Source organism: Cololabis saira, chromosome 3, assembly GCF_033807715.1.
Source record: "Cololabis saira isolate AMF1-May2022 chromosome 3, fColSai1.1, whole genome shotgun sequence".
Lineage (NCBI taxonomy): Eukaryota > Metazoa > Chordata > Actinopteri > Beloniformes > Belonidae > Cololabis > Cololabis saira.
This window is the reverse complement of record NC_084589.1, coordinates 51092113-51113821: the sequence shown is the minus strand read 5'-3', so window position 1 is coordinate 51113821 and position 21709 is coordinate 51092113. Positions and strand designations below refer to the sequence as shown.

Here is a 21709-nt window from a genome sequence, read left to right as displayed (position 1 = left end):
ACCCTTTTATAACACATTGGTAACTGAAGTTAAAGGGGATCTATTATAGCATCTAATACCTATTTTAAACAGGCCTTGAATGTCTTAAAAACAAGCTTTTGATTGTTTTTGCTAAATAAATTAGAAATTCAGCCTCTGATCCATGTCTTTATCTTCCCATTCTCTAACCTCATTATCTATGCAGGATTCTGAGTGGGCGGGGCTATGATAATGAGGCTCTGTGCTGATTCGCTGCCTGAACGACACGATACTCCGCTACGAAAAAATGGAGGAAGCTCCGGCCGGTGGAGTTAGTTGTGGTTTCAGCATCGGAGGACAAACTATCGAAATCACATTTTGGTTCCGTAACTTTGGGGATCAGAATCTTATTGGCTCGTAGATCCACATCACACTGGATGGATCATCCGGGCGGCTGTACAGACACTAGGGGTGGGTATATCGCAATACTTTTCCAGCTGATTCAATATCGATTCAAAATCACCCTTGCAGTTTCAAAGCAGTCCTTGTGATGTGAACCACATCACAAGGACTGCTTTCTTCCACCTCAAAAATATTGCCCGTCTCCGTCCATCACTCTCCTTCTCTACCGCTGAAACCTTGATCCACGCCTTCATCACCTCAAGACTCGACTACTGCAACAGCATCCTCTACGGTTCAACTTCCAAGGTCCTCAATAAACTCCAATACATTCAAAACTCTGCCGCCCGCCTGCTCACCCACACCCGCTCCAGAGACCACATCACCCCAGTCCTCCAGAAGCTCCACTGGCTCCCCATCCCTCAACGGATCCACTTCAAAATCCTTCTCCTCACCCACAAAGCCCTCCACAACCAGGCCCCCTGCTACCTCACCGACCTGCTCCACCGCTACACTCCCTCCCGCAGCCTCCGCTCCTCTGACGCCAACCTCCTGTCCCCTCCAGTCAGAACCAAGCACCGGACCTGGGGCGACAGGGCCTTCTCCATCGCTGCACCCACCCTCTGGAACTCCCTCCCCAAGAACATCCGTGACTGTACTGACCTCCCAGCATTCAAATCCCATCTCAAAACTCACCTTTACAGAACTGCTTTTAATGTGTGATTAATGTCCTGTCTCATGTTGTGTCCTTTTGTACTGTCCTGTGTAATTGTAATTTGTATTATGTGTTTTGTTTTAATGTAAAGCGTCTTTGAGTGCCCAGAAAAGCGCTATATAAATAAAATGTATTATTATTATTATTATTATTAAAATTTGAATATCGATTTTTTTTTTTTTTTTAATATTTTTTATCCCCGATTTTTTTCCCATTATATCACCCAGTGCTCCTACCTAAGTGACAGTCCTGGGCATTGCCACTCTCTACCAACCCTGGGAGGGCCCTGCACTGAGCTCAGGTTTTATTTCACGTTTTATTTCATTTTATAATTTATTTTTTATATAACACAATTGCCTGTCCTTAAAAAATGAAAAATAATGGACAGAGGTTTATTTATTTATGGATTTATATCTAGACTGACTGATCCCTGTGCCTGTCCTTGGTTTTAGATAGGACATGTTATTTACTTTTTGTATGATCAGCGGCAAAGTTGAATAAAATATCTATTTTTCATTGAAGTACCATCTTTCTTTATGTTTTCCCATGTTCGGAATAAAGCTTTCATTCATTCATTCATTCATTTCTTGTGTTTATTATCATTTGCCACATAATTAAAGCAACCTCATACTAAATTTAATGTTAATTTCATATGATGTAAATAATATGAAAAACATATACAAATATGTTGTAACTTTAGCTTGTATAGTTATAATAAAACATTGCTTTGACTTTGTCCCATGAATTGTCACTATAATCTGATGAACGTGCAACTCGGATTTTAAGATCCATAAAGCTTTTTACAGTTTTCAGCAAACTTTATATAACATCGCAATATATCGCAAAATTTGGATATCGCAATATCGCAATATCGTATCGTATCGTGACTCAGGTATCGTGAGGTCCTTGGCAATACCCACCCCTAACAGACACTGCAGAATTTGGTTGCTTTCCACCTTTGGCGTTGGCAGGCTGAGGGGGAGACCACTTTATATTTGTTAAAACAAGAGAATAATAATAGGTCCCCTTTAAATGAGTTTGAAGTGTGTGTTGTGGTGTTGTGGTGTAGTGCGTGACGGCGTACCGAGCAGGAAACAGGCGGTGTAGTCCGGCTCCGACGGCTCCAGCAGACACTTCCTGCTGATCACGGTGACATTTCCTCCCTGCAGGACGTTGAACGAGGACACCAGGTCCCTGAAGACGTCTGAGGCGTAACCGGACCCGTCCACCTGGACCGCCAGCAGCACCGGAGCTGGAGGACAGAGTCACCATGGTTACCGCCAGAGCGTCACCATGGTTACTGTGAGATTAATTAAACTTTTGAACAAGTTTGTCCTTATGAAAACTACCAGAATCGGAATCAGAATCAAGTCAGCTTGGGGAGCTGACTGTTTTTCACATTCTTATCACATGTTAGCAGACGACAGGGCAGCACTTCCTGATTTCTGTCAGGGGGGGTCGGCTGTCCACAACTGTCCCATTGTATTTTTAAGGTTAGCCTGCACGCATCTGTTTCAAGACCCCCATCACATGCTCTAACAGATGACAGGGCAGCCACTTCCTGGGAGATACTCAGGGGGGAGTCGGCTGTCCTGGGAAAAACTGACCCATTGTGTCTTTGGAAGCATCTGTTCAGAGTTTCTGTTTTAGCCCCAGAAGGCATTCGACCCCAGTGACCTATGGTTTATAAAGCTTAAGCTTCTGCATCCTCTTTAAATGAGATGTCACATGTAACATATGTGTCTGTTTTAAACCTCGAGGTTTGGAAACTCCGTATTTGTTTTCTTCTAATTGTTCATTGTCTACCAAATATGGTCATGTTCCTGTCACCCCTTTTCTCAATAAAAAGCTTCATGCAAGGGGAGGGTCTTTGGGAAGCATTTGCTGTCAGCGGCTCTGTCAGTGTGCTCTCCCCCTCCTGCAGGAGCGCCTTAAAGATCATTCCACAGTCTCTGTGTCTTTCCTAAGTTATGAATTTATGTTATATTGATTTAGGAACCTAACAGTTACGACCCCGGACCCGTCCACCTGGACCGCCAGCAGGACCGGAGCTGGGGGACAGAGTCACCGTGGTTACCGGCCGTACCCGTCAGAGCGTCACCATGGTTACCCCCGGTCTCACCTCGGGCCACCACATCCCCCTGGTCTCACCTCGGGCCACCACGTCCCCTACAGGGACAGGTCTCACCTCCACCACCACGTCCCCTACAGGGACAGGTCTCACCTCGGGCCACCACGTCCCCCTACAGGGACAGGTCTCACCTCCACCACCACGTCCCCTACAGGGACAGGTCACACCTCGGGCCACCACGTCCCCCTACAGGGACAGGTCTCACCTCGGGCCACCACGTCCCCTACAGGGACAGGTCTCACCTCGGGCCACCACGTCCCCCTTCAGCTGGTGCTGGACCTGGTCCAGGATCCAGAACAGCAGGAAGTCCAGTCCCACCAGCAGGACGCCCATCAGCAGGTGTCGGAGGACGGAGGCCACGCCCTTCACCACCGACCGCCGCTCCGCGCCCGACAGCTGGAACGACACTGAGACGGGAGACCTGGTTACCATGGTTACCGTACAGCACTGCATCTCACATTCAGATTCAGATTCAGATTCAGAGAAACTTCATTCATCTCCGAGGGGCAATTCAGGACAACTAAGCAGCAATACAAGTACAGTAAATCCGCTCAGCTGCTGGCCGGTCGACCACAACGAGCAGCGACCCGAAACCGGAACAAAGCAGAGAAAGGGTGACGTTGGGGGTGGGGGAGGGAGGAGGGAAGAAAAAGGCATCTTCACACTGTGTATAAGTACAGAGTGAGAAAGTGCAAAAAAACACCTCAGCACAGAAAGCACATGACAAATTTACATCAACTTCACAAGACTTATAGCCGGGAAGGCGTTGAGAATGAGGGAGGTGGTTATCAGCAAGTGTGTGTGCAGCGGTAAGTCCATGGACACGCTCAGAGCTGCCTCAGCCAATGTCCTTGGTGTTATCAGGCGGCTCGGTCAGTTCTGAAAACAGGTCCACGGGTGATCTGGAGGGGGAAGGGTTGTTCCGGGGCAGAGTCACCATGTTTACATTCCATCAGGGAGATTGTGACTACATCGATCAGCTGTTGGTGGTGGTCGGAGGGGCCGTTTGGCGCGGAATGGCAGCCACGCTTCTGTCAGTCTGCCCCAGGGCAGCTGTGGCTACAATGTAGCTTACCACCACCAGAGAGAATGTGTATGAATGAATAATGGTCTAAGTGTAGCACTTTGAGATTCATTGAATGGAAAGTGCGTTACAAGTTAAATGCATTATTATTATTATTAAACCGCTGTGTCAAGGCCAGATTATAGAATCAACAATTTTATTGAAAAGAACAGGCAGAGCAGTAATTTTCCATCTGCCTTAAGTCTCCTCAAGTCTTCCTCAAGTCTTCCTCAATGGCGACTTCAAACAGACAAATTTGTGATCAATTCCCGCCAAGCCGAGCTTCCAACTTCTCCAAGTTCTTCTCCATCTTGCCAATGAGCTCAAAGACCGACGCCAGCCTGTGATTCTGTTCAAGAATCGCATCTAGCTTGCAGCCTTGCTCCCCCAGCGTTAAAGTCAGAGTGTTAGTCGCAGAGCTTATCCCTTCAGTCACGTCAGGCAGCTCGGAAAAGGCCAAAACAGCTGTCACCGACTTACGCGTTTGTCGATAGACGAGGAAACCCCCGAATGTTTACGTGGTAAGATGTTTATGTGGTGAGATGTTTATGTGGTGAGATGTTTACGTGGTGAGATGTTTACGTGGTGAGATGTTTACGTGGTGAGATGTTTACATGGTGAGATGTTTACGTGGTGAGATGTAGGTCTGTCTCTCTCTGCGTGAGAGCGGGAGGACGGAGGCTCCGCCCCCGGAGCTGAGCTGCTGGTCCAACTCCTGGAACTGAGCGGTGATGTAAACGTTGTCAAAGCTGAGGGTCCGCAGGTAGCGGCGTCTGTAGAGAACCGCCCTGAGGACAGAACCAGAACACAGAACCAGAACACGGGAGTTTAGAAACGTCGGGGATCCGCGGCGACGCCGCAGTGGCGCCAGCAACACCGCGGTTAACGGTGGGAGTTTTTTTTATTTAGTATTTTCAGATACATAGAAGTATTGTTTCAGGTTGGGTAGGAGTGTCTTATACCTGACCCTTGATTTCTGTCCAGCCCAGATAAATCTAGATATAAGTTGGTCCCGTTGTCTGAATTGTATCATTGGAATCATTTGTGGGATGGATTGAAAAAGGCACAGCAATCTTGGTAATACATTCATTTTTATTATCTCAATTCGTGTCTCAAAATCCATGTTGAAAGCTGACCACCGCCTGATATCTATCATTAATCTGATTATAATTTATTTTGAATGTTTTATTGAGATTTTTTGCCAGTATCACACCCAGATATTTGATCGCTTTAGCATTGCATTTGATTTTGTATTTCTCTTTAATTTCTTGGCTTGGGGAATAAGAACGGTGGGAGTTTTAACACGCCATCAAAGTGGCTGAGCGTCAATTACTGCAATATTGTCTGCTCTGCAACTTATCCAACTTTTCTCAACAAATTACTGATAATCCAAAAAAGATTGTTAAGAACGATCTCAGTCTGGTCGACACGAACCATCTGCACCTCTTTTTATGAAATATTCACTATTATCCTTCATAAACTTGATCAATAGAAAACAAGATCTTCCTGTCACTTTTATTATGTAAATGTAACCCCAAGACAGTATATAAAGTAATGAAATATAAACAATTTATGCAATTATAACTGAAAACTTTAATGTCGTCATACCTTTAAACATATTTAAAGGCAAAAACATGGCAGTAGTTATTCTTATGTCCAACAAAACATTCCTTTTTTGGGCGTTAACAAAAAAATACCAAAAATCGATATTTAGACATACGAATCGATTTTTAGGAATTAATATGAGAATCAATTTAGAATTGGAAAATGTATTTTTTCAACACAGGCCTATAGCAGAAACGTGTGTCTGCAGGAAACTCAGAGATAAATGCTGAACTCTGACCTGAGGAAGCTCCAGCCGAGCAGGAAGAGGGAGCTGTAGACGAGCGGCTCGCTCAGCCACTGAAACATCTGCAGGTCTGAGGAAACTTCCCTCATGATGTCCTGGGAAACCTGTCTCAGGGAGCGGCTGCTGTTGGCGTCTAGGTCCAGGTTCACCGAGGCCGAGATGTTGAACTCAAACTGCTCCATCATCTTCCTGAACGCTGCAACCGTGGCTGGAAGACGTCAGGTGGAAACGATGAGCTGGTGCCGATAAAGGACATGAAGAGACGGAGAGACGGGAAACTCACGATCTGCCAGCCGTTGCTTCAGGTGCTGGGCGATGTAGGAGGGGATGGTGCAGAACAACTCCCCGGCTGACAGAGACACAAAACTAAACATCAGACATGAATATAGAGAGGATGGTGCAGAACAACTCCCCGGCTGCAGAAACACAAAACTAAACATCAGACATGAATATAGAGGGAATGCAATGATGTCACTTCCCACTGGACCAGGTCCCCTAACTGCACTGAGTGGTAAAACATCAGCAAAAACTAGTGGAGAAGACGGGATAACAGCTGATTATCAGCTTAAATTAGCATCAGTTGGACTTGACAGTGACCAGATGTCCATGGACATTAATATTTGGTACAGTTACCAAGAACCAGTGGTCCATGGACATTAATATTTGGTACAGTTACCCCAAGAACCAGTGGTCCATGGACATTAATATTTGGTACAGTTACCCCAAGAACCAGTGGTCCATGGACATTAATATTTGGTACAGTTACCAAGAACCAGTGGTCCATGGACATTAATATTTGGTACAGTTACCAAGAACCAGTGGTCCATGGACATTAATATTTGGTACAGTTACCAAGAACCAGTGGTCCATGGACATTAATATTTGGTACAGTTACCAAGAACCAGTGGTCCATGGACATTAATATTTGGTACAGTTACCAAGAACCAGTGGTTCATGGACATTAATATTTGGTACAGTTACCAAGAACCAGTGGTTCATGGACATTAATATTTGGTACAGTTACCAAGAACCAGTGGTCCATGGACATTAATATTTGACCACGAATCCAGTTTCCTGATATTTATATGTACTTAAATGGGACCTATTGGTGATCTCGTAGCCCTTGGGGTTGGGGGTCGGCTTGGGGGGTCTGGGGCGCGGGCCTCTGGTGGCCCCTGGGGGGCGGTGGGGGGGGCCGCGGGTCCCTGTCCCTAGCCGGTGGGGGCCTTGGGGGCCTGTGGGGGGGGTTACCTCATGGCGGTGGGGGGGGGGGTGGCTGGGGAGGGCTCGGGCGGGGGGCTGTGGCTGGGGCGTCTCCGGGCCTCCCGGGGGGGGCGGGGCCGTGGACGTGGGGGTCCCACCCGGAGGGCCCGGCCCTGCCTGGGTGGGGGGTGGCTGTCTGCGCTGGGGGGGCATTGCTGCCTTGGTCCTCCGTCGCTGGGCGGGGGCCAAGTGCCCCTGCGGATGTGGGGACTCCGGGACCCTTGGGGTGTCCGCCGGGGTGGCCTCGGGGGGGGGTGGGGCCGGGTCCGGGGAGCGGGCCTCCCCTGACCGGGGGGTGCACGGGCGGGCGCGACGGCGGGGTGGCACCATTCCCAGGTATCTATGTCTTATGTTGTCAGTATGAATGGGAGGATGTTGGACCGTTTCCCCCTCCATCTGGGGGCTCCGGCGGCGCCGGGGGCGCCCTTGGAGGTACGGTGGGGCCCTTGCCCGGCTCGGGGGGCCGGCCCCCGTCTACTGGACGGCCGGTGGGGGGACGCGGGTGTCTTATCAGGGCCGGCTTTGCTGGTCCTGCTTCCTGGCTTCGGCCTCCGCTCCCCCTCTTGCCCCCCCTACACGATTCATACGCACATAGGCGAAAGGCGGGGGGTCCGGGTCGTGGGGGGCACTGTCCCGCGGGGCCTGGCACTCCCCGCCTCACGGTTTTAACAGCAAAATAGACACTGCACATTCAACACTTAATAAATACATTTGACAAGGACACGTAGTTCGGGAGGGGGGGGGGTCTGTGTCAATCGATACTTGGCCCTCCCTCCTCCCTGTTTTTATGGCATTAATCACATGCACTCAACACAAGGGGCGGGAGGGGGTCCCACATCACCCGCGTTCCCTCACCGGCCTGGGCCTGGGACGGGTGGGTCGGGTTACCCGGGCCTGGCGGGGCCCGCCGTGCAGCCTGGGGTGCCTTCTGGCGGTGCTGGATCCCCCCGGGGAGGGGGAAACGGTGCGTGATTGTATGTCTGTGTCGGTGAGAATGCGGTATGGAAGGGTCCTGCCATGGAGGATTTGAGCCTCCATTGGCAGGACATCAAAAACTTAATAATTTATCAATATTATATTATACAAAGATGGTTATTATTATTATTATTATTAGTATTATTATTAGTATTATTATTATTATTATGTATAGTATATTATATTATTATTAGTATAGGTATCGGATAGGTGAATGGATGAATGAATGGGATGCCTGGGTCTGGGGCCCTCCGTTGTCGGGCCTGCGCGGGTGTCGCCTTGTTGGGGGGTTCCCTCTCTCCGGGCCCGTCTCCGGTCCCCCCCGCTGCCTCTACGGCGGGGCGCCCCTCTGGTCTTGGAGGGCCACTTTCGTGGGGGACGGGTGCGCCTGCCCGCGTCGGCGGCCGGGGCGGCTCTGTCTCTCCGGGCAGGCTGACCCCCTGCCGGGTGGGGGTCGTTGGCCTGAAGGGTGAGGGCCTCCTGGCCGCGTGTCCGGCCCGGACCGGGTGGCCGGGGATTGCCTGGGTCGCGGTCCGCCGCCGCGGGATCCCTGGCTGCTTCTTTCCGCGCCGTGGGGGCCCCGCCCGCGGGCCCCCTCGGCCGCCGCCGGGTGGGGGGGGGGGCCTCGCAGGCGGTGGGTTGCCTCCCTCCTACTTCTCCCCTCTGTGGGGTTGCCGGTGGCCTGGGTTCCGGGCTCTTCCTTGTCGGCCTCTGGTCTCACGGGTGGCGGGGTTGCTCCCCCCCCTCCCCCACTATAGATACACTTCAGGTGGAGCTTTGTTTGGTTTATTACACACACACACACACACACACACACACACACACACACACACACACACACACACACACACACACACACACATATAGTCATTTAGTCACATGCATACACACACACACACACACACACACACACACACATGCATGATCATATACATACACACACACACACATAGACATACACACTGGCTTGTTCACCTGCATGCTGGCTCTCTAGTTTTTGGGTTTAGGTAGCGGTAGCGATAGCTTAGCTCAGACTGCGATCAGATCTCAAGATTTAGGTCGATTGCTGTTCGTGTTTTGGATGGCTCCGTGCCGGTTTCGTGCTTTGTTTGTGGTTTTTTTGTTGCAGATTTCCAGTGCTTGACGTGTGTCTCCGTGTGTTCCTGCTTCCTGGATTGGCAGTGGATGTCGTCACCACCCCCCCCACCCCCTCCCCCCCCCAAAAAAAAAAAAAAAAAAAAAAACACTGGGTTTGTATGTGTATATTTATGTATGTGTACGCATATGTGTGCGTATATATATGTATATATTACATATAGTAATAATGCACATATATACACTTTTGGTTTCTACCGTCATGGTATCAATCAATAATATGTGTGCAGACAAGGTAAAAAAAAAAAAAAAAAAAAAAAAAAAAAAAAAAAAAAAAAAAAAAATGGGACCTATTATGACGTCTAATCCCTATTTTAAACAGGCCTTGAATGTCTTAAAAACAAGCTTTTGATTGTTTTTTCTAAATAAATTAGAAATTCATCCTCTGATCCATGTCTTTATCTTCCCATTCTCTAACCTCATTATCTATGCAGGATTCTGAGTGGGCGGGGCTATGATAATGAGGCTCTGTGCTGATTGGCTGCCTGAATGACGCGATACACCGCTATGAAAAAATGGTGGAAGCTCCGGCCGGTGGAGTTACCGTGTCATAACTGCATGTGATGCGAGCGAGTGTCAGCGACAAAATCAATTCCATTGTTTTATTTTCTATTAGACTGTCCTAACTGGCCGTTTTGAGCTGAACATTTGTCGGACGCCCTGCTTCTATTTTCTTCCTGCCGCTCGCGTTGAAAGCCGGTTGAAAGCGCTGTAGGAAACAGTCATGATGAGGAACGATTGATCCAGTTAGTTGAAATGAGAAGTTATCTCTATGATTCCTCCTCATTTCACTACAAAAACTTCAATAAAGTGGTAGCTGCTGGAGCGAGATGGACAGAGAGACGATGTCACGCAGTGCTACGATAGTCGGACGCTCGCATGCAGTTAGGACACGGTGTTTAATTGTGGGCGTGGTTTGTATTTTCGTTCCGTAACTTTGGGAGCAGAATCTTATTGGCTCGTAGATCCACATCACACTGGACGGCTCATCCGGGCGGCTGTACAGACACTGCAGAATCTGGTTGTTTCCTCCTTCTCTGAGTTGGCAGGCTGAGGGGAGACCACTTTATATATGTTAAAGCAAGAAAAAAACACTTTATAAATGTTAAAGCAAGAGAAAACCTGTTTTTCAGAATAGGTCCCCTTTAATTTCTACGCCGGGGAAATACACGAAGCAAAGCTTGAAGGCTTACAAAAGTCTTGACGCTTGGTCCGACTACAAGCCAGGATTTGTTGTAGAAATTAAAGTGACGAACTTTATGATTTGACCGTTTAACGTTAGCTACCCGAAAATCCAACATTATCTGATACAAAATGGGAACCACAAATCCACGTTTCTGTCCTGGAATCCAGTTGTTTCTGTGAATCGCAGTGATCCATTTGTCTCTCTTAAGCTTATTTTTGTCAGTCTGTAAAACGATAACTCAGATTTCTTGCTAAATCTATGAGTACAGTCGATCGCACAACAGCTCTTTCCCATTTTAGATGTTTTCCAGTTGCTCAAACTGAAGGTTTACGCTGACACTCAGTCTTTCTGACACTCAGTCTTTCTGACACTTAGGCCACGTTTCCACAGATCATCCATTTCCACCTACAAAAACTGATATTTCCCCCTCTACGTTTTGAAAAATCCCATCATTTCCAGGAACCTGCATAAATATCTGTTAAGGTGCTATGAGCAGCCAAACCTGCAGGGGGCAGTGTAACGAGAAGATAAAGTCATGCTAGCCAATCAGAATCCTGGAAAAAAACATCAACAAATGACACGAGTAACTTCCAGTTACTTCCAACATGGAATAAGAGACTTTCGTTTGGAGTGACAGAGAAGTGGAGTTACTTTTAAGTGTGACGTTAGAATATAAAACAAGTAAAATACAAGAAAATATTGACGGTGGCCAAACTAATAGTAAACACAGGTCGCACAAATGACGCTGATGACGTTTCTGTCTCATAATGTGACGTTCTGAAGACTAAATGTCAGTTCCCTCCATTTACAAGCAAACGTGAAGACGGAGGTTTTTGCAAATCTCCACTTTGGCCGGAGTTTTCAGAAATTATGGTTTTTGGAGACTTTGAGCTTCGGTTTCGTGTAAACGAACGACCAAAACGCATGAAAACACCACCGTTTTTACTACGTGGAAACGGGGCCTCAGTCTTTCTGCCACTCAGTCTCATCTGTGACGTCATGTACGTTCCCTCCATTCCCGGGTCAGGGTTCAAAGGTCACATTAACGTGGCGGAGGAGGAACGTGAACGCACCGCGGGCCAGCTGGCAGAGCGGCATGAAGCTGCTCACGACGTCACACAGGAAGCTGAAGTCTCCCAGCAGGTCTCTGCAGTCGCTCCGCGCCTCCGTGAAAACCTGCCGGCACTTCCTGTACGGCGTCCCCAGCTTAGCGTTGCAGACGTCTCCGATGTCCACCAGGAAGTGCAGGACGTTCCTCAGGGTGCGAGCTGCAGGATCACAGGTACAGTGGGGGATTTATTCTAATAAATCAGAACCTAATCTGGAGACTGGAGCATCAACCTGAAGGCTGGTCTGCTGCTCCAGCTCAGGTTGTACCTGACAGAGCACTGCAAAAACTCAAAATCTTACCAGGAATATTTGTCTTATTTCTAGTTAAAATGTCTCATTTTTAGTCAAAAAATCTCATTACACTGAAAACAAGAGTCATTACCAGAAAAATAACTTGTTATTTGACAATTTCCACCTGTTTCAAGTAAATTTTCACTTGAAAGAAAAAAGGTTTATCTTGTCAATACAAGCAAAAAAATCTTGTTCCACTGGCAGATTCTTCTACTTATTTTAAGTGAAAATCTACTTGAAACAGGTGAAAATTGTTGTTTTTTCCAGTGATGAGTCTTGTAAGTAAAATTGAATTGAATAAAAACACTAAAATACACAGACGTGACTCATGTTAATGAAGGAAACCTGTCAACGAGGAACAGAAAGTTTCACCAGAATAAACTGGACTCACCGACGTGGCGGACACTTTCTTCCAGAGCAGTGATGAAGTTCCGGACTCTTCCGGCCACAGCGTGAGCGTTCCGGCTGATCTCCCTGATGTCGTCCAGCACGGCTGCAAACAGCAACGTCACAGCTATTTATCAATTTTCTGAATTTTCCGAAGCATACAGAAGAATATAGATCAATGAAATCATGGAATTCTTTACCACTATATGATTAGATTAACACAGAAATCAATATTCAAAAAGCTAATTAAGAAACACCTATATCATATGTATAGGATACCAAACACACACACTTATACAGATACATGTACATACTGGACAGGGGTCGGCAACCCGCGGCTCTTTAGCGCTGCCCTAGTGGCTCCTGGAGCTTTTTAAAAAATGTTTGACCTTTTTTTCTTCTTTTTTCCCTTCTTTTTCTTCTCTTTTTTCTTTTTTTTCTCCTTTTTTCTTCGTTTTTTACTTTTTTCTTCCTTTTTCCCCTCTTTTTTAATTCTCGAAAGTTTGCCTTTTTTCTCAACATTTCGACTTTTTTCTAGAAATTTTTACTTTTTTCTCGACATTTCACCTTTTGCCATTTGCCTTCATTCTAAGGCTGATACATACAAGACTTTTCATTTTTTGCGGCTCCAGACATACAGGACTGTCTCAGAGAATTAGAATATTGTGATAAAGTTCTTTATTTTCTGTAATGCAATAAAGAAAACCAAAATGTCATATATTCTGGATTCATTACAAATCAACTGAAATATTGCAAGCCTTTTATTATTTTAATATTGCTGATTATGGCTTACAGCTTAAGATTAAGATTCCCAGAATATCTTTTTATAATAATAATAATAATAATAATAATTTTTTTAGATAGGATATTTGAGTTTTCTTAAGCTGTAAGCCATGATCAGCAATATTAAAATAATAAAAGACTTGCAATATTTCAGTTGATTTGTAATGAATCCAGAATGTCTGACATTTTTGTTTTTGTAATTGCATTACAGAAAATCACAATATTCTAATTTTCTGAGACAGTCCTGCATTTGTTTTTTGTGTTCTTGGTCCAATACGGCTCTTTCAACATTTTGGGTTGCCGACCCCTGGCCTAGATGATGTTTTACGGTACCGGTATATTGGAACATGTTACATGTATGTTTTTTTGCTCTAAGATAATGATTTACATGTACGGTAAAGTTTAATGTAGGTTTGTCGTGTCATTTTGTTTTCTTTCTTCATGTCTTGTTTTTAACTGTATGTTTTAAATGTATTGTTTTTTAATGTGGACCCCAATAGGACTAGCTGTGTTTAAGGGCAGAGCTAATGGGGATCCTTACAAATAAACATAAACAGCTACTAGTTTCTAATGTTGCTACGAAAAAATGACACTTTCACAAAAGGTTAAAAATCTACTCAAATCCAATATCATGTTTCAACATTAGAACAACTCTATGGAGTGTTATTGGAAGTACTCAGAAGTTCTAGTACAAACAGTAGTTTAGTTTTACTAGTCCAGGGGTCGGCAACCCAAAATGTTTTAGAGCCGTATTGGACCAAAAACTCAAAAAACAAATATGTCTGGAGCCGCAAAACATGAAAAGTCTTGTATCAGAATTAGAATGAAGAAACACATGCTGTATGTTTCTATATTAGTTATAACTGGCTCCTCGGCTGCAAATGTAGCTGCTAATGTCTTTCCACACAACTCTTTTTGTTACGCCAAGCTACGGAAGAGTATTAGGGCCAGGCAGGAGAAAAATAAAAATAAGATTTTAGAGGAGGAAGATTTTTTTTTTAATTATGCACTTCGAGAAAAAAGTTGAAATGTTGAGAAAAAAGTTAAAATGTTGAGAAAAAAGTAAAAATGTTGAGAAAAAAGTTGAAATGTTGAGAAAAAAGTAAAAATGTTGAGAAAAAAGTAAAAATGTTGAGAAAAAAGTTGAAATGTTGAGAAAAAAGTTAAAATGTTGAGAAAAAAGTAAAAATGTTGAGAAAAAAGTTGAAATGTTGAGAAAAAAGTAAAAATGTTGAGAAAAAAGTAAAAATGTTGAGAAAAAAGGCAAAGTCTCGACTTTATTCTTGAAATTGTATTTCAACATTAATCTCGACATTTCGACTATTTTCTCGACAATTTGACTTTTTTCTCGAAGTGCACAATAAAAAGAAATCTTCCCCTCTCAGATATTTTTTCTCCTGCATGGCCCTGATTCTCTTCTGTACAAATCTTCGTTAACAGAAATGTTGAAATGTAATATTTATTCTACTCATTTTAACAGCATTGGGAAACGTTCAGAATGTTTGTGTCACGTTTGTGTCGTGTTTGTCCTCCTACAGAAAACATATTAAACAAAAAATATATTTCCTTCTCCATTTATTTCCATTTCCAACATTTTTGAAAAAGCTCCAGGAGCCACTAGGGCGGCGCTAAAGAGCCGCGGGTTGCCGACCCCTGGTCTAGACAGCAGTGGGCGTGTCTTACAAAAAATGGGCGTGTCTTACAGAAAATAGGCGTGTCTTAGAGAAAAGGGGAGTGTCTTACAGAAAGGGGAGTGTCTCACAGAAAAGGGGCGTGTCTCACAGAAAAGGGGAGTGTCTCACAGAAAAGGGGCGTGTCTCACAGAAAAGGGGAGTGTCTTACAGAAAGGGGAGTGTCTCACAGAAAATGGGCGTGTCTCCCAGAAAGGGGGCGTGTCTTACAGAAAAGGGGCGTGGCTGCCCGCTGCAGCAGCTCCTGCGTCTGATTGGCCGCCAGCTCGGCTCCACACAGCAGGCTGGAGGCGACCCGGTCCGTGTTCTGCAGCGTGTTGCTCACCGGGCCGGACAGCAGAACCGACATGAACAAGAGCAGCAGGAAGCTCCGGCCGCGGGCTGAAACAGAACCAGAACCAGAACCAGCTGAAACAGAACCAGAACCAGCTGAAACAGAACCAGAACCAGCTGAAACAGAACCAGAACCAGCTGAAACAGAACCAGAACCAGAACCAGAACCAGCTGAAACAGAACCAGAACCAGCTGAAACAGAACCAGAACCAGCTGAAACAGAACCAGAACCAGCTGAAACAGAACCAGAACCAGCTGAAACAGAACCAGAACCAGAACCAGAACCAGCTGAAACAGAACCAGAACCAGAACCAGAACCAGAACCAGCTGAAACAGAACCAGAACCAGAAACAGAACCAGAACCAGAACCTAAACCCACCTGTGTTTGGTGGCGTTTAATCTATTTACAGGTTTTGCCAGTTATCCAGTCTAAATCCTGTTACTCATGTCTCTTCTGTTAATACAGGGTTCCTGCAGGTTCCAGCTAATCTAATTCAATGCTTTTTAAAGCCATTTCAAACATTTTTAAAGCCCATGACTAACTGCAAATACTATACGTGTGCGTGTACTTACCTTTATACACATAGAAGATATCCCAACACACTCACTCCGGACGCTTGGTCAGCAGCCTTTGGCGACACCTACTGACGCAAAAGGTTCCCATCTCCGTCTCTCTCAGAGCAAGAGGAATAGTATTAATTCCAATCTAATCGCGTCTGCGGCTAAATGTGACGCTCACAGCAGGTGATCAAATGCATATACTTCTATTTAAAAGTGTGGTTTGATGACATTTCTAGCGAGAAATATGCATTTTCCCCACAATCTCTCTTCAGTGAGTGTATATTTTATATTAAAAACATTACTGTTTACTCAAGCGTACTCCTAAATTAAATACTTACCTGCTATATTCTACTGCCCTTAGTTTTAACAGCTTTTGCTTTTTATTATTTTACTTTTCTTATCATCTTAATTTTCTCAATCTTATTTATTATTTACTGTCTAATTATGTCTTGCCGCTTTTAATGTCAATGTAAATCACTTTGAATTACCTTGTGTTGAATTGTGCTATATAAATACATTTGCCTTGCCTTGCCTTGCCTTTATCATGCATGGTTTATTAATCCTTTATTAATCCATCCTACTGCGGGTAAACTGAACTAAATGCTCTTGTTTGGAAGTCACGCTGTACTGGCCACTCAAGGTGTTGTTCCCAAACTCTTACAACGCCATATTAAAACAAATTATAAACCACATCAACACTTCATAGAAACAAAATAGATCGAGGGATGAGGTCTGAAAGATCTGTTTGGAAACGTTGCTTAATCTTTCAGATCTTTCAGACCTCATCCCATGACGACCCACCTGAGCACATGGAGGGCAGCGTTGCCGTGACGACCCACCTGAGCACATGGAGGGCAGCGTTTCCGTGACGACCCACCTGAGCACATGGAGGGCAGCGTTGCCGTGACGACCCACCTGAGCACATGGAGGGCAGCGTTGCCATGACGACCCACCTGAGCACATGGAGGGCAGCGTTGCCGTGACGACCCACCTGAGCACATGGAGGGCAGCATCACCATGACGTCGGCCCGGACCCCGGCCGACAGCCCCATGCCGACGGCGGCCAGGCCGGCCAGCGTCACCGTGGTGTAGACGCAGAACCAGAGCGGCTGCTGCTGCAGCACCAGAGCCGTGAGGCCGTACAGAGACGCCAGGCCCAGCCCGGAGACGAACGCCGCCAGGCTCCAGCCGGCCTCCGCCAGGTGAGCCCGGAGCTCCGCCCGGAGGTTCAACCCTCTGCCGACGCCGGAGCGTCCTCCCAACCTGAGAGCAGAGACAGAGACACGTCTGAGTCTGCAGGAAGAACTGCAGCGCTGCATTTCATGGTGGAGAAGACAAGCACACTGACTGTGTTTCCAGCATCAATAATCCTTTTAAAACCAGAATATTAGCGAATACCGTATTGGCCCGAATATAAGACGGTGTTTTTTGCATTGAAATAAGACTGAAAAAGTGAAGGTCGTCTTACATTCGGGGTCTAGACGTTATACCCATTCACAACGCTAGATGGCGCCAGATATCTTTAATGCGAATGCTGAACTTAACTCCCCAGGCCAAAGCGAACTCCTGTCACAAGGAAAAATAAAAATAGTGTTTGCACGATAATAAAATAAAAAATAGCCGTAAGAAAGAAAATAGATATTTGTTTCACTGTTATGTTTGTATTTAAAACGTGAAAAAACAATAAGAGATTTTTTTTTTTTTTAAAAAGGAAGAAAAGAGAAGAAAATAAGAGAAGAGACAGAAAATTGAGAAACGTAGCGACCATTTGGATAAAAGTGGGTGGAAGATCAGCAGGTAAACCGGCAGCTGAGGAGAAGTTATGATGCAAACTTCAAGATGATGATTTGAATGAGGCAAAATAACAGGCTTTTTCTCTCGGATATATTGTTATAATCATTTGTTTCAGATGTACTGTAATTATTTTCTGTATAAAAATTGAATTTGGTGTTCAAAAAGTCTTTTTTCAAACTTGAGTCTTGAAAAAGAGGGGGTCGTCTTATAATCAGGGTCGTCTTATATTCGGGCCAATACGGTAACACGGTTTTTGCACGGCCATGTAAACACCAATAACCCCTTTGAATAACCTGAATTTACTCATATTGGGGTTTTTAAAAACCCCAATATGAGCCCTGGGTTTCTCCTTTTATAACCCGAATATTTGGTCATATTTGGTCACGTATACGCCTAATTCCTGATTTCCCCATATAAAGGAACAGGAATTTGTTTTCTGTGCACGTTCTTTTAGCAAAGGAATCTTGGTCCTCCGCCCCATGACGAGAGCAGCACGAATCCACCTCTCTTCCTGCCCTAAAGGCCTCATCCCTCCGTAAATGTGTAAATCTGGACTTATCACACCACATAACCTTTTTTATCATTAGTCCAGAGAAAGAACTTTATGTTCTCTAGCAAATAAAAGCTTTTATTTTGAAAATGACCCCATTGTTGAGTGATGCCTAAAGGCCACCAGATTTTTAGTCCTAATATCTTGTGTTATCTATCTGTAAGATCACAGAATGGAAATTTCCCCTCTGTGGGACTATTAAAGGATCTCTTATCTTCTTATCTTATCTTAGAATATTCCCCAATAGTGACGTCCAGTAACAATCAATCAGGAATTCAACAAATCAAAACATCCTTTAGACAACTACATAGTTGTCTTTAAAAGTATTTCAATAATTTTGCTGCAGAGAAAAGAGTAAAACATGTTTGTTCCTGTTCAATCACGGTCTGGAGAGGAAACAAGTTTTGATTGTTGAATAGAAAAGTTGTACTAAAAAGAACAGTTTAAACAGGACAAAACAGAGTTTAAGATTAGTTAGAATTAGTTTAATATTAATTAAAATGAGTTTAAGATTAGTTAGAATGAGTTTAATATTATTCAGAATTAGTTTAAGATTGGTTAGAATGAATTTAAGATTAGTTAGAATTAGTTTAAGATTAAGATTAGTTAGAATTACTTTAAGATTAGTTAGAATTAGTTTAAGATTGGTTAGTATTAGTTTAAGATAAGTTAGAACTAGTTTAACATTAGTTAGAACTAGTTTAAGATTAGTTAAAAACTAGTTTAAGATTAGTTAAATGAGTTTCAGATTAGTTAGAACTATTTTAAGATTAGTTAGAATGAGTTTAAGTTTAATTAGAATGAGTTTCAGATTAGTTAGAATGAGTTTAGGATTAGTTAAATGAGTTTAAGATGAGTTAGAACTAGTTTAAGATTAGTTAAATGAGTTTCAGATGAGTTAGAACTAGTTTAATATTAGTTATTCCTCGTCACCTCTTCAGGACTCCGGTCTTCCTGGTTCCGTCTCTCTCCACCTGAACTCTGCTCTCATTCTTCAGCAGGTTTCTTTTTTCTTCACCACTTCTCATCTTTTACTTCTGATGTCCACTCAAACGCCAGAGAACCTTTAATAAGACCATTAAGAAAAACGTTAATACGACCGTTAAGACCAAAAATATGACCATTAAGACCATTATTAAGAGCCTTAATACGACCATTAAGACCATTGATAGGCTACGACCATTAATACAAGTATTAAGAGCGTTAATACGACCATAAAGACCATTAATGACCCTTTAATATGACCATTAATGTCGTTATTAAGACCATTAATACAGAGGTGTATAGTAACGAAGTAGATGTACTTCCTTTTTGAGGATTTGTACTTTACTTGCGTTTTTTTTTAATCAGGACATTTACTTTTACTTCACATTTAAAAGTAAAAAAAAAATACTTTTACTTCGTTACTTTGACATTTGCCACCTCGTTACCAGTTACAAATTAAAATAATCAAAGAATTATATTTTTCTAGAAAGACAGTTTATTTTTGGTGTTATTCTATACCACTTTTCATTCACCTGAAAGTGAAATAAAAGAAAAACAAGCAAGAAAAAAAAAATTATCCTTATTTTTGGTTGTGTTGCTTCTTTTCATGCGTACTATAAAATACTTGCACTTTTAAAGTACTTTTACTTGTGATACTTGAGTATATTTTTTCACAAGATGCTTTTGATTCTTAAGTACATTTAATGTGAGCTACTTTACTGTAAGACTTTTACTCAAGTCATTTTCTTATGGGTGACTTTAACTTTTACCAAAGTCTTTTTCAGTTATGGTATTTCTACTTTTACCTAGTTACTTTTTCCAAGTACTTTATACACCTCTGCATTAATACGACCATTAATAAGACAATTAAGACCGTTTAATACGACCATTAATATCCTAATTAAACAACAATTAAACAACAATGAATACAACCATTAAGACCGTTAATACAACCATTAATAAGAAAATTAAGACAGTTTATGCGACCATTATTACGACCGACCGTTTATACAGCCATTAAGATGTTACCTTGTAAGGAAGTTTCCAGAAGCTCCAGCGGGGACAAACGTCCATAATATGACCGTTAAGATCGTTATTAAGACCATTAAGACCGTTGATAAGACCTTTAACGACCGTTGGGACCGTTATTTTACCGTTATTTCGCCGTTATTGCGGTCGTTGATGAGTTATTAAGACCGTTTTCAGAGGTTTCCAGAAGCTCCAGCCTCCAGAACTGGTGATTCTCCGGGAGAACATGGATCTCTCTGACCCGCAGACCCGCTCTAACCGCAGTAAGTTCACCTCACACACACTTTATTATGGCCCGTAAGTTCACCTCACACACACTTTATTAGGGCCCGTAAGTTCACCTCACACACACTTTATTAGGGCCCGCCCCGAGCACTTACTAGACAGGGTCAATTTTCACAAAGTCAGAACCCCGACGGCATTTTGCGAATATTCATAACTGACAACATTTCTAGGGGTATTAAGGGGTGCTGAATCCAAATCTGCTGTATATGAAGCTCAAAAATGTCCCAAAATGCCTCAAAATTGAGAAATCCAACATGGCCGCCACCGCCAGGCTGAAATCTATTTTTCAGTAATCTTTTTGACTAAACAAGGTACAAACATGAAGTAAAAGTGCTTTTGTAAGTTTTCCTACATGGGCAATTCGATGCCATATTCAGAATTGAGATGTAATGTGAAGAAACTGCTTAGATATTGGAAATATAGTTGTTTTTAACTATGAATAATTACTCAGTTGTTATTATTATTATTATTATGCTACTTTTACTTACTTTGTATTTTGTTTTGAGGTAAAATGTATCAAATGTGCTGGAATGGAACCTTTGCCATCCCCAATATCACCCCACCCCCCAAGCTTAGCTTTTCTCACACTTCTCAGAACAGCTGATCGGAAACATGAGACAGCTAACAGGTAAAGTCATGTCCAGTGTATATTTCTATAATGTGACATGTTTTATGCAGTTTAAATAATTACAGTATACATTTTAGCATTTCTGATCACTAAAAGAAGCCTAACTAGCTAATGTTAGCCAGCTAGTTGCTGGGATTAGCTAACGTTAGTGGCTAGCTAACATTACTGGCTCAATGAGCTAGCTAAATTAATACATATCGATGTCTTAGACTTTGCATTCGTATTCTAAGAAAACTCACTCTTTCTTATAGGTCTGATTTAGTCAATTGGCGACAGAAACCATGGCTGAAGCAATAGATTATACCCAAGAAAGCTTAATATCCTCGGACCCACAGTTGTGCATCATATGCCAGGAAGACAATAAGCAAAATCTCATGACAGTTAGTAATGATGGCCTCCAGTCAGCTGACAGTATAAGACAACTCCGGATGAAATTACATCATGACAATTTCCGAGATGCAACAAATCGACTTACTGAGATACTTCAAGGAGACTTGCCTCAGCAATTCTTATGGAACTGCTGAGAAAAACACATTTATAATAATAAACGTGAAATAGAAAGGAAATTGAAGGGAGAATCGAAAAAAGA

At 43.6% G+C, this 21709-nt stretch overlaps 2 protein-coding genes across 2 annotated transcripts in view; one reads left to right on the top strand and one right to left on the bottom strand.

Annotated features, from left to right (window-relative positions):
* dcst2 (DC-STAMP domain containing 2) overlaps positions 1–19222 on the bottom strand; it is a 36402-nt gene extending 17180 nt beyond the window's left edge. Inside the window, exons 1-10 of the mRNA XM_061718093.1 lie at positions 19128–19222; positions 16842–17113; positions 15167–15337; positions 12487–12588; positions 11768–11962; positions 6399–6464; positions 6110–6323; positions 4897–5054; positions 3446–3610; positions 2157–2324 (exon numbers count right to left, since the gene is read on the bottom strand). Coding sequence (XP_061574077.1) covers positions 2157–2324; positions 3446–3610; positions 4897–5054; positions 6110–6323; positions 6399–6464; positions 11768–11962; positions 12487–12588; positions 15167–15337; positions 16842–17113; positions 19128–19222 — 1606 coding nt within the window. The remainder of the gene's footprint in view (positions 1–2156; positions 2325–3445; positions 3611–4896; positions 5055–6109; positions 6324–6398; positions 6465–11767; positions 11963–12486; positions 12589–15166; positions 15338–16841; positions 17114–19127) is intronic.
* A 1211-nt stretch (positions 19223–20433) lies between these two features.
* The window catches only part of dcst1 (DC-STAMP domain containing 1), a 39447-nt gene continuing 38171 nt past the window's right edge, over positions 20434–21709 (top strand). The window contains exon 1 of the mRNA XM_061718092.1: positions 20434–20470. Coding sequence (XP_061574076.1) covers positions 20434–20470 — 37 coding nt within the window. The remainder of the gene's footprint in view (positions 20471–21709) is intronic.